The sequence below is a fragment of the Gastrolobium bilobum genome, unplaced genomic scaffold, assembly GCF_033153095.1.
Source record: "Gastrolobium bilobum isolate Gb01-03AN ecotype WA unplaced genomic scaffold, APGP_CSIRO_Gbil_v1 utg1090, whole genome shotgun sequence".
NCBI classification, from domain to species: domain Eukaryota; kingdom Viridiplantae; phylum Streptophyta; class Magnoliopsida; order Fabales; family Fabaceae; genus Gastrolobium; species Gastrolobium bilobum.
Genome location: NW_026899797.1, coordinates 517231 through 531481, shown reverse-complemented (window position 1 = coordinate 531481; position 14251 = coordinate 517231). Strand labels below are relative to the sequence as shown.

At 35.1% G+C, this 14251-nt stretch overlaps 1 protein-coding gene across 1 annotated transcript; it reads right to left on the bottom strand.

Moving 5' to 3' along the window:
• Positions 1 to 1895: 1895 nt before the first annotated feature.
• On the bottom strand, positions 1896 to 5520 carry LOC133293584 (protein trichome berefringence-like 7). Its single transcript, XM_061492174.1, has 3 exons — positions 4209 to 5520; positions 2662 to 2820; positions 1896 to 2327 (listed from the first exon to the last, which is right to left on the bottom strand). The coding sequence occupies exons 1-3, from the start codon at positions 5114 to 5116 to the stop codon at positions 2036 to 2038; spliced, it is 1359 nt and encodes a 452-aa protein (XP_061348158.1). The 5' UTR covers positions 5117 to 5520; the 3' UTR covers positions 1896 to 2035.
• Positions 5521 to 14251: the final 8731 nt, after the last annotated feature.

Sequence of the window (14251 nt, the reverse complement as noted above, 5' to 3'; positions counted from 1 at the left end):
GTCAAATGAGATGTCATTGCGTAGATCTCGAAAAGTTATGTGGAATCAAAAAAAGAATTACCTGATTTGGATATTCGAGTCAAAAGTTATGGCCTTTAGAAGTTTTATGATTAAATTATTTATTTTTTTGGAAAAAAAATATGATACGTGTCAACACCTGATGAGTGACGCCTAAATTAGGCGTGATTACCTCTTGAGTGACGCCCAATTTAGGCGTCTTTAGTGACGCCCAAATTGGGCGTCATATTGTGCAATAAATGTGTAATTATTTCTAAAACTGTAATAAATGCGTAATTAATTTATTAAAAAGCATTAACTTAATTTTTTTGCCGACTGATCTTATATAAGAAAAGTTACGGCTGACAACTGTCGTAAAAAAATATATATATTACTCTAGCTTTTCATCCAAGTAGTGATAAATTCACCAAAAGAGTTCGGGTGTGCATGACAACCTTCCTGGAATCAATTTTTTTTTTTTAATTTATGTTCCCGGGAACAGAAATGGATAGAAAACTCGTTTGGTAAAATCGGTTTATTTTTTTGTTCTTGGGATGAACCGGTTTATTTTTTGTGCTGGGGAACAGAAAAAAGAATCAAAAAAATTTTGTTTTTTTTTTATTCTGGGCACAGAATGAGAAACACTTATCTCTCTCAACCATCATCATCACCGCCACCACCATCCCGACACGACCACCACCACCACCACCGTCATTACCACCACCACCACCACTATTACCATCACTGTCACCACCATTATCACTACCACCACCACCACCATCATCGTAGCCATTGCCATCACCACCACTCCACCACGCTACCATTACTATCGCCATCACCACTGCCGCAACCACCACCATCACCACCATGTCATCTCCATCACCATCGTCGTAGACACTGTTGTCACCACCACCACTACCACCACTACCATTGCCACCACCACCGCCACTACCACCAACATGTCATCATCATCGTCATCATTGCAGACACAACCATCACCACCAGCACCACTACCGCCGCCACAACCACTATGCCACCATTACCACTACTGTTGCTGCCACCATTAACATTATCACGTCATTGCCACCACCACCACTACATCATCGCCACCACCACCATGTCGTCACCATCGCCACCACCACCATGTCGTCACCATCGCCACCACCATCGCCACCATTATCACCACCATCATTGCGGCCACTGCTGTCACCACCACCATCTCTACGTCACTGCCATCATCACCACCACCACCACTACCATCACCGTCGACGCCATTATCACCACCACCATTGTCGTAGCTACTACCGTCACTACCATCACACCACTACCACCACCATTACCACCGCCGTCGTTGTCACCATTACCACCGTCGTCGCCGCTACTACCATGTCATCACCAATATTGCCACCGCCACCACCACCATGACACCACCGCTACCGCCACCACCACCACAACGCCACTATTACAATCACCACTGCCGTCGCCACCACTATCACCACCACACTATATGAAAAGGAAAATGATGATCCAAAATTTTTTTATGCTTAATAGGAATGATCTTTTATTCTATTAATTGTTGTGTTATGAAACGCAATTCTCATTCTCAGAATGAAAATAAAACATATTATCAAACACATTTTTTTTCTCAAAAATTGTTCCAAGGCACAGAAATAAAAAAGAATTATTTCTTTTCAGAAACAATGCCAGGAAACAGAATGGTTGCCATGCACACCCTTCGTCTAATAATCAGTTTAATTACCTAAAACACAATACTAAATGGAAAAGACAGAAATATTTAGAATTAAACAGAAACATTTAATATTTTTAAAGGATAAATGAATACTTTATTAGTCCTACAAGGATGAGCATTAGTAACACTTTAGAATCATTTTTAACAGATACATTGGTTCCTCTGTTAAACTCTCACGTTAAAAGCTAACAGAGTTGATAATGTGTACAGATGAATGCCAAGCTAGATGGATTAAATAATATATATATATATACACATACAAGGACTAACATGCAACCAGCTCTCATGTTAATTTACACCATGTTTTGGTAGCAAATAAGAGAAGAGAATTTCGTTCCACATATCAGGAACACCAGGTAGACACCAATGACTACAATCTGGCACAGATGGATTGTCACTCCAAGTGCCCACATGCCCATCGCTCCTATATGCACCCATTGGTGTAACGTGCAGAACTGTTACAGGAGCACTCATTTTTTTGACAACTCTGTTGATCATATCTGAAATTGGGCTTCGGTCCTTGCCATTAGTTCTCTTCCAAGGCCTTCGACTCACTTTGCAAGCATTACGGTTCTGTCCACTGTCACAAAGACAAACATTTTAAGTCTTAACACTATACACCTATCATCAAGTTTCATGGCCTTGTGTTATCATTGAAGAATAAAAAATCTTACACTCACTCTTAGTTGTTAATCTACATACATTTGATAGTTGTAATTTATTAAGAATCAATAATTAATTAATAACTATAACTCAATAAATTACAATCATCATATGCACGTAGATCAACAACTAAAATTGAATATAAGACTTCTTATTTTTATACCGGTAAGTTAATACTGCCCCAAAAGAATAGGGAAATAAATCCTGTTTAGTTCATATTTAGCCATTGTCCCAAATGGTGCACAACCTACCTCCAATGAGATGATTCAAAAGTACGGAAGAATATTCTTGTCCTGTTTGTGTTAATTGTATTCTCTACCCAAGATGCCCAGGTGAGCAGAGCTGTGTTGAAAGCAGAATTGATTGGCATTCCAAGCTTAACTGAGTTACCAACCTGAAAATACCAGCCCCTGTCTGAAGATCACGTTAGCAGCAAATGGCTGATACTATTCAAGAAAACTTAGTCCTACACATGTATCTAATACTCAAATTGTACATGCCCAATTTTGGAGAAAACTAGTGTATGTTGAGGTACAAAAATATTCACAACAGATGAATGTCCAAAACAAATCACATCTACGTTAGTTTTATGCAACTGTTTAGTGGTTGCCAAGTAAGTTCATCTCCTAAGTTGGGAAGTTAGTATCCTGGATGATATTTCTATACAGGGCAGATGGTGATAAGACAACATCTTGTTGAAGTTCATTTATGAGTTATGACAGTGTCGATGGTATATAAGCATCTAATCTAAAGAATTATGAAGATCAAAAGCTTCTCAACCTCTCAATTGATTTGTGTAAAAAAAAAAATTTAGTATCTTCCCAAGCCTGACATTCGGCTTCTCCTTAGAGAAATAGTTTTGTACAAGTAATAGCATTACTTAAAAATTTTCAAACGCTTAAAATCCTCCCAATAATACTCCTAACTAAATATTCAGAAAAATCACATTTCTCTGCAGCAAGTACTTGTTGATTAAGAAATGTTTCCTCAATTTGATCAATAGAACCCAAAATTATCATATGAATGAGGTTGTCATTTGAGGTAAAGCTAGTGCTAGTTGAAAATCCTTTGAACACCCAGTACAATGAGATATACATCTTCTTGCAACTCTTATCACTAATAAAGATGTGTGATGGGCTGAGATATTTAGTGATGGGCTTGAGATAATTAGTTAGTTAGTAGGGAGTTATTCTAGAATATTCTCAAATAATAGGATATAAGGAGGGGAGAGTGGGAGTGTGAGGTATGCATATATTGAGTGAAATGGAAATTGGGAATGGGAAAAGGATCTGTAGAGATCTCTTGAGGCCTAGGACTTTGGCTTTGAGGGTGAGTTGAGACCCTTGGTTTATATTTCTGTCATAGTTGTATTTTCCTACATTGTCATTTACTATCGTCATTGTCAGTAGAAGTTTGTATGTATGTTAAAGCTCTGTTCTCTGTTGTTATGGTAGATACTGTCAAAGAAGTTATCTCCAATGTATTATTAAGTGAATCGAAGTGTTCTTTTACAGTATTTGTTGTTATTTTTGCTGTTAATTGATTGGGGTTCCATCAATGTGTGATTTGGAAACTGCCAGCAAAGTATGCATTCTCCGGATCCAAAGATGAAAGTTAAGTCCATTAGTCCTAAAGCATTATCATAAAGCATGTAAACAAAAGATTATGAGAAAGTAAATCATATCTCTTGAATTTATGAAGAACAAAAAGATCATGGCATTAACATGTATATCTTCTATCTTAAAAATAAAATAAAAAATGCATATCATATCTCTATTTGGAGAATGAAGTTACTCACATGTCAAAAAGCTTAGTCCGCGTCCACCAGTGACCTGAATTGAATATGAGAACATCTGAATCAATCCACTCATTGCTAATATCATCGATCTTGTCCAATCTCAGTGTTGTCTTCACCCTTTGGGGTGCATGTCTAGGCACCTGACCAGGCTTCACCAGGAATACTGATCGATAAAAATCGATTCTAACATCAAAAGAACTAAATTTTACCCTTAAAAACCTAATCTGTTTCGTGATATTGTGGCCTCTAATTTCATAGACACTCTTCTTATTCTCAACTCCTGTCATTAGCAAACATATCAAGGACTCCCATTGAGTCCTACTCAATGAATCTCCAACAAAAACCACCCTTTTCCCACGAAGTTGTTCAAGTATTCTACGAGCATCAAACCTTGGAATATCACAATTCTTGGGTTTCCACCTCCATTTTGTATAACCTCTGTCTTTACGCCCATTAGCAAGGCAATTAAAACCTCTTTCTGCAAATGGGCAGTGAGAAGCATCATATAAAGGGTAGCTATCATCCCGGATCCAACTTCCTTCAAACACATTGCAGGTGCTCATTGAAACATTGGATTTCAGAATCTCATAACTATGAACTAGTCGGTGAGAACTGTTAGGAATCTCAAAACTCTGAATCACTGAGGGAGAATTGGGAAATGCATATGAGTATGCCCAAGAAAGAACCAAGAGGAAAGAAATCAAAGACCCAGTTGTGACTAGGCCATTGAAAGAAACAAAAATCCAGGCATTGCTGTTACCCTTAATAATTTTGTGAGCAAAACCGAAAGCTCTTGAGAATAAAGTCCTAAACTTTTCAAATGAAATCCAAAAACTAACCAAACCCAGAATCTGCATGAATTGCAAAACCCACCAACTATCCCATATATCCATTGTAAAAGTACACATGAAGGAAGCAATCAAGCTCTACATCTATATTATCATACTACCAAAAGCATAATTCCTCTAAGAAGGAAATTTGAAAACTGAAGAAGCTAGTGAACAAAATTATGCTTGCATTCAATGTCTAAAAACTAGCTTACTTAACAGTTAACACAAAACAGAACATTCATAGCCCAAAACTAAGACTAGGAAATGGCAAGTTTGAAGACAAAGAATTGCTGAGTGTTTAGAAGAAAAGGAAAACAAAATAGAAATGGAGATGCAAGTGAATTGAAAGATTGCAGCTTTATCAAGGTTAATGCACAAGGTGGTGGTTGTGGTTGTGGTTGCAGAAGTTGGTTGAGACTTGAGAGGCATGAAAAAGTGGACGTACATCCAGAGGGCGAGGGCAATTGGGTCATTATAACATATTCTACTGGCTAGAGAGCCTTGTTTGGTTAAGTTAACAACATGATTTCTTAAATGCAAAAGTGAAAAACAAAGAAAAAGGGAAAAACACGGAGAACCAACGGTAATTGCATATTAAAATTTGTCGGTGATGTTCAGGAAACAAACACAAGTTTCCCAAAAAAACCTGAAACTTTCATTTATTTATTTTTTCCCAACAAACTCATTTCAGTGGACCAGAAGGGTTGGCCCAAAAACTGGCCCAATTTTGTTGAATTAATAAAATTAAATAATGATACTTCTGTTTCGGGGAGGCTATCAAATTTTCTATCTGATGTTGAATGGATTTCATAGGATTCTTATTTGGATTTTAACAGCAAAAATAAGTTGGCTTGCGTGAAACTCAATTCCTTTATATCAACATCGTCATTATTGTAAATTACTTTACAATATTTTGGGTTTTAATTTACAAGGATGATTCGGTTTGACTGAGATATATAACAACGAATAATATACACCAAACAACTGAAAGCGATTACTTAAATATTTATTTTTAAGTTTGGTCAGCTGTTATTTTATTTCATCAAGACTCATTTTCATATTTATTTATATGTCACAATTTTAAACGCAGAAAAGTCTCTTAAAAATTGATTATTTCATGCTATAAAAGAGTTAGGAGTTCAATGGACTGCATTCTTCTGTTCGTGGTAAATAGACTCAATAATTGATAGTAAATGTTAGGTTTGAAAATATTTTCTCCAACTATGATGTAGAGTGTGATTTCCTATACCCGGTATACAGAGTGATATTTAATGTAAGGGAAAAACTACTCTTATGTTACATATGATAACTTTCTTTTCTACACACTCTTCGATAATTGTATCACTTTCTTTTCTTTTCTTTTTATTTTTTTCAGATGGTGGAGTCCACAAATTTGTCTCTGTGACATGAGATCACTTATCTCCTTTAACATGAGATTAATAAAACCCTTAATGCAAATAATGACAGATTTTTTTACAGGAAAATTTTGTAAAAGTTATTAATAAAAGGGTTTAGTATTTGTCAAGACATAGAATTATGTTATTTTTAATAAGAAAAAGACGTGAGTAATAAAAATTATGGGAAGGAATTAAATTGTGTCTTTCTCTCACTTAAAATAATATAATTTTATATCCTTTAAAAAAGATAAACATTTTTCCTTGATAAAAGCCTTATTAGTGAACATAAGCAAAAAGAAGAGATATACTCTACTCGATCATGTTGCTACAAACTATGAAGCACCGATACTTCTAAAATCCTGACGTGTCGTGTCCGACACTCACCGACACTCCAACACCTCCCGACACTCCAATACTCGTTGCAAAGATTCAAAAAAAGTTCAAAGGTTACGTTGTGTTGCATTTTGTGTTCCAACTATTAGATTCGTTATATTATGATTACGATTTTATTGAGTTTAATATAAACATGTGGGATATATTATGTTTCTTTGCAAAATTGATGGGTATTATATGTTTAGCTTTATTTTTTTATTAAATTATTAAATACTAAATATAATATACACTACATAAATTAAAATATTATATAATATCAAAACGTGTCTTAATGTGTCAAAATTTGACATTTTCTAGAATTAACGTGTCGGAGTGTCGTGTCGTGTCGTATCTCGGGTCTCGTGTCGATGTCGGTGCAACATAGGCTACAAAGATGCTATTTGGCTCTACTAACAATCTGACATAGCTATTATCATGCGGTCATGAAGGTGTATGTTAAATTGTGAATATAAACAACTGAAATTAGTTTTACTTTTAGAGGGAGGATATTCTTACTACAAAAATTTTTTACTACTAATTTATTACTCATCTAATCACCATTGGATCAAGGAGAGAGAATGCTAAAAAGTTTTTGAAGAGAGAGAAAATACTAATCTAATGAATATTAGATAGATAATAAATTGGTAGTGGAAAATTTTGATAGTGAAAATATCTCTCCATTTAATTTTATGCAGAAGGAAGAGAATTAGAGGGGAAAAATATCATTTTCCACCAACTACACAACTCAAGTTAATTCTATTTTTCAAAATTAAATGTTACCATCTATTTTTTCACAAAATTTTAAAAAAATCTTGACAATTCTTTAATTATTAATTATTTAATTTGGAAGCTTGTAGATCCAAGATCTCACGTAGAAGTGATGTTTCTGTGCAAGCGTAATAACACAGTGAGACGTCACTTTCCCATTAACCCTTCTTGACCCATATGCTACTGCTGGATGTGTTGGCCGAAACGTTGGGTCTTGTCTTATTTATGGGTCTTGTCTTATTTATGGGTCTGTCCTCGTCCCATTGTTGGTTACATTGTCCATTGTATTAACACTCGGGGTGACGATGACGGTTATCTGTAAATAATTAGTTCAATACAAAAATTTAAGTTGCTGAGTTATGAATTTTTGATTTATATTATTTTCTAATATATTTTTCATGTAAGAGTCTTTTGTATTTGAAATGTGAATATTGCACACATTTTCTCGTGCAAGAGCCATTTGTAATTGAAACGTATATATTGCATGAGCTCAATTTTTTATAATTATTGAAGCTTTAATATCATGCAAAAAAATCAATTCAACCCAAAAGTTTAAATTGTTAAATGATGGATTTATTAATGGTTTATATTATTCTCTTAATGTTAAGTGATATGTTAATAATTTTATATTATATATATGGACTTTATCAATCTTATGCAATAGGAGAAATATTCTATCATGCTACATACACAATTATGTGTGGAACTCACCCAAAAGAAGCAACATGAAAATCGATGTATGTGTAGAAGAAAAAAATAGTCTCCAACAACATGAAAGTATATTTTCCTATATATATATATATATATATATATGGGAAAAGTGTTTGTCATTTTAAATGACAGAAAGTTATGTCATTTTAAGAGAGATACAGACACAGAAAATTTGAATTTTAAATTAAAAAAAATCACCCACTTTCTCTCTCCCATGATTTCCGTTTTTCTGTGTCTATCTCTCTCCTAAAATGACATAACTTATGTCATTTAAAATGACAAACACCAAACCCTATATATATATATAGAGGTAGGATCCTTTGACACCGGTGTCAAATTTTAATTTTGACACCTCATCTCAGAGCCGTTAGATCAAAAAAGATCAATGGTGTCACATGCTTGCAAATAAGAGTCATTGATCTTTTTTTATCTAACGGATCTAAGATGAAGTGTCAAAATTAAAATTTGACACCGGTGTCAAAAGATCCTACCTCATATATATATATATATATATATATATATATATATATATATATATATGACATGGCTTTAATGTTTTTACAGTGAATGTAGATAAATTATCTACATCCACTCCCAAAATAATGTCGTCTTGGATTGAAAGATTAAAAAATTATAATGATAAAAATTATTATAATATTTGAATAAATTATAATTATAAAAACACTTTAATTTTTGCCAAAAAATAATATTGTTTTGGGTTCAATGCAGATAACTTATCTGCATTAAACAAAACAAAACCAAAAAAACCCTTTAACATACCGGTTTGAGAGTGACCATGATTCTAAGGAGGCGTTTGGTACAGGATAAATTTTTTTTTATCCGAGAATCAAGATGTTCAGGAAAATGATGAGAAAATGAGTTTTCTGGGAATGTTACCAAAAAGTTGTTTGGTAGACTAACATATTTCCGAAAATATTGGGTTAATTTTGTTGATGCTGTGTTTAGTTGTATTAAATTTTTCTTTGTCATAGAAATCTTAAAATACCACCTTCTAGATGGTACTCCTGGATGGTTTTTTCAAAAAAAATTACACACAAAAGAAAATCCCGAGAAAATCAGATTCTTGGAAAAAATTTAAAATCCTGTACCAAACGATGCATTCTTATTTATCCAATCAAAGAATCTCGGGAAAACAAAAAGAATCCTGCTACCAAACGAGCCGTAAAGGTTAAGAATCGTGGTACATCTAGCTTGGACAATGGCAGAATATCAAGGTAAATGGTTTTCACATGTCATTTAGGTGGTGTTTGGTTGGGAGCTTTTCAGCGGATATTTATCTTTCTCAAGTATGGCTTTTAGAAATATCATGTTTGTTTCAACGTTTTTCACCAAAAATCCATCTATCCAATTTGTCTGGATTTATGAGAAACATAGATATTCGCACTGTTTAGAAACCCAATTTGAAGGTGGGATTTTTTGGAAAACCGATTATCTGACTTTTAATGCAATGTTGATTTCTTAAAGTTACCTAATTTTCCCAGTAAAATTTTTTCCCACCAAACAACTTTTTTTTACATTTTTCTACCTATCTCACTTTATCTATCTTTTCAATCATTTCTCTATCTATCTCATTTCCCTACTATTCGAAAAAAAATTCCTGAATCAAACGTCCCCTGTTAGAATTACCGAAGTTCACCGATGGAGAATTCACATCTTATAATCGTTCCCTAACTCGTCAGTCGTCACCGAGTTTAGAGTGGTTAGAGGATTCAATCATTCAAATACTATATATTGGATAATTATTTAATAATAATATATTATTTAATGATTGGATAATTAAAAATCTGGCTTTGGCGGGGATCAAATGTAAACTCACATTAAGAATCTAACTAGTATAAAAATCATTAGTTTTCTATTCTTTTACAACTCCTTGTTTCTGTTTGCTTATTTGGTCTAGTTTACCATGTGTTCTAGTTTGTTTTTGTGTTAAGAATCTCATTGTATCTAATAAGCTAGCCGTCGCATCTTTCTTTGTGTTATTTGTTATGTGTGCTCTATCCGTTAGACATCTTATACCCTATATAAGTTGCTTAACTGACATATGAAGTTTATTAGTTACTTTGTTATAAAGGATCTCATTCTCTCGCCTAATAATAAAAAAAAAAAGTATTTCATTCTCTCTGCATAAGCTATCCTTCTTCTTGTTCTTTTTTTTTTTGTGGATAACACAAAGTATAAGCTATCTTATCTTTTTTAGAATCACACTTTTAGTTTATTTATATGCTGAAGGTCACTTAATTAAATTCTTTTCTAAAGTCCTCTTTCACCAACATTTACTCCCTTGTATTAATTTATGCTAAGCTAATCAATGGCTAAAACTCTTTAGTTGTGGCATTAAGTATTTTTTAATTAATTTCTTTCTTAGGTCGGTCTAATAATTTAATTAAAAAATAAAAATAATCTTATCACCAAAACATAATAATAATAATCTAATATTAATTTTATATGAAATAAATAATGCTTCAATTCTGTGCTACTTCTCTATCACAGCATAACAATTTGATAATGTAAGAACCTGCACCGTTAAATTAGAAAGTTTAATAATTTAATTATGAGTTTAAGAAATAATACCATAATTTACGTCGAATAAATATGGAAAGACTTAAATATTATTATAAGGGCTTAATAATGCTGAAAGTCGTTTTTCTGACGAAAAGTGCAGATACCGATTCTGCTTCACGGTATAAATGCGTACCGATGAAGTATCCTGAAAAATTATAATAAGTACATGAATATTACTAGAAAAATACCTAAGTTGATTAAACAAAGTTTGGAGTCATAACTATGCGTATTGATGTCAGAACCAATACCGGTTACGTGTAAAACGCGTATCGGCAAAGTGTTGCGAAAAATTATAATAAAAATATGACAAATCCTAGAAAAATGACTAGGTTCAAAAAATGAATTTTGAGATTAAAATGACTAGCGGAGCTACACTACAAAAAACAGGCATTTTGCGGCGGTTCATTTTTGGTATACGCGACGGTTACAACCGTCGCTAAATGCATTTTTGCAATTAGGGGCGGTTGTAACCGTCGCGTATACCAAAAATGAACCGTCGCTAAATGCCTGTTTTTTTGTAGTGCTATTAGTGCTAATATCGACGAATTAAACTTAAGAAGACTATAAATACTAAATGGCACACTTTTCTAGGTCAGTTTTTCATTCTTCCACGTGAATTTCTGGTGTCTTGGCTGCCACCTTCTTCTTCATAGGAAAGTTGGAGCTTTTCTTCATTTTCAAGCCCAAGACTCCACCTTTTCTTCTTGAAAACCCTACTTCATCATTGTGTAGACTTGTAGCAAGCATTGGAAATATGGGAAGAGTGTCCTTGTAAGGTTGGGGTTTCTATTTTGGAGTTATGGAGGGTTGCCTCCATGGTTGTGGAAGTGTGAGTGTGTTCCGTCTCTATTGAAGCTTCAAGAACCAAGCTTTGGAAGGAAAGAACCTACCTTGGTGTGGGAATTTTCGTGCTCCACTAAGTCAGTGGCTTGGAGCACTTCATTGGTCCTCAAAGTCCCCTTATTTTCGGAGTTCAAAGGTTCATAGGTAACCATTGACCATTTCCCTTGAAATTTTACGATTTTAGCTTGTTTGAGTCATAAAAATAGGGAACTTCGATTATTCAAGTTAAGGGTTGTTAATCTATGCCTGATAAGTGATAAGGAACTTCTGTTTTGCTAAAAAAATGGGATCTTGGACCATTGGGGACCATTGGAGTCGCGGATTGTGCAGAAAAATTATGCAGAATTCTATTCTGTCCGCGTGGTAATCGATTACCTTTCGTATGGTAATCGATTACCATGTTGGGTAATCGATTACTCTATTTTTGGATAATCGGTTACCATGTGGAGTAATTGATTACCCACTGTATGGTAATCGATTACCCCCTGTCAGAATGACTAGAAACCAGTCCTAATGCGTGAGAAAGTTGCCATGTGGGCATGATGCCTTAGGAAGTCAGTGTTACTGATGGGAAACATTGATACCTTTAATAGTGAGGCTTAATACTTGATAATTATGAATTAGAAAGGATGTAAACAAAAGACAAAACGTTGCATAATGGTTATGAAATTGAGATTTCTGAATATTAAATTGTGTATTCACATAAAACAGATTGCAATTGTCGGGTTGTGTGACCGTTGGGGTGTCTGCGTATACCAAGCCTTTGAATTGGGATTTTGACACTACAGGCAAGCTTTCGTGTCCTCGATTTTGCCCATTGTTGGTTCCACCATACCTCGTGGAGGGATGATTTATATGCATGATGTGTTTTGTGAAAATGTGTGAAGATTATTTATATGTTGTTGAGCTATTTTATGAGTGTAAATGCCATATGATATGTATGTGAGGTATTCCACCTAGACGGTAATCCCTGAATATGTGGAGACATACAAGAAGGTAACTCCGTGGGTGAGGTACAAGCGAGGAGACTTGTATTGGAGGCTGTAGACGTATGTAATCCTTACTTTATATTCTCTAGCCAGTAGGATGCTTACACACATGACATGGATATATGCTGCATTGCACATATTATGAAATTATACTGTTATTCTATTTTAGAACTTGTATTGCACATGTAAGTGAGCTGGGGCGGAGAGATCCTTGAGGACCCCTTGTCTTACTGAAATTTCTTTTTAGAGATCTCACCCCGTGTTGAGGCACATTTTCAGAAACAGGTACCTCAGGGGTTGAGACCTCTGGTGGCAGAAGACTAGAGTTGAGCTGATTATGCATGCTGCTTTTATGATATGCCTGGATATTATTTCATGTTTTATTGTCAGTGTATTGTTATTTGATTTGAGACACTGTTTGACTATGTTGCCTTATTTGGTGAGCATGAGGGTTGTCCATGCAATAGTGATAGCAGTTAGGTTCTTTATTCGTGAGTTGTATAATGTATTAAGATACGATCCGGTCTACGTGTGGTGGTTCCGTGACTAGAGACCTATTTATACCATGAGGTTATTCAGTTAGTTATTTATTGCATTTTACATACAGGTGATATTTGAAAATAAATAAGTAAATCCACTTGATTATAATGATTAGTTCATAATTGGAAAGAAAAATGTTAGCTTCCTTATTTATTTAACTGCGTTATTACCATATGTATGTTTAATACACCGGGTGCACACGGTGTGTTACATTTTATGGTATCAGAGCACTTTCTAGGGAAAAGCCTGTATGTATTGCAATAACTTAAGATGCTTCTTGTGTGAATTGTCTGTTGAGTTTCTTTTGGGTTTTTACTATGAAGATGCATGCGTGACCACATTGTGTGAGCCTGGTCAACTCATTCTTTGTGTAACATGTGCAAAGTCATGGTACTTCTTAGGAAGAACCGAGAGACGAATGAGGGTTAGCCTGACCTGATCCTGACTGCATTAGCTGAGATACAGGCGGCTAGACAAGCCGAACAGGAAGCCGCTAGAGTGGCCAATCAAGTGATGATGGAAACCGTGAGAGAGGCGAACTGGAAAGCAACCGAATACGTGCTTGAGGCGAACCGATTGGTGAACATGACCATGATGAGGGTCATGTTGGAGGAGATGAGGGCCGATCGCAATGATGGTCAGTTTCCTCCACCACCACCTCCATCGCCACCACCACCATCTCCACTTAGTCACCATGATGGGGACGGAGGAGGAGGAACGCATATTCCCGACCATGATGGTCTGAGCCACATGGAGGGTGTGAGTCACCTCACGGGACTCATACAGCCTTACTTTGAGTCGATAGAAGACCAGGAGACTAGAGACCGCAGGCTGAATGCTTTCCGTAAGCATAAGCCACCTTCATTTGACGGATCCTACGATCTAATAGTTGCTACGAGATCGATCCAGGCCCTGGACAAATTATTCAGGGTGATGTAGTGTATAGATCCCCAGAAGCTGATGTTTGCTACTTATATGCTAGAGGGAGACGCTCACGAATGGTGGATGAA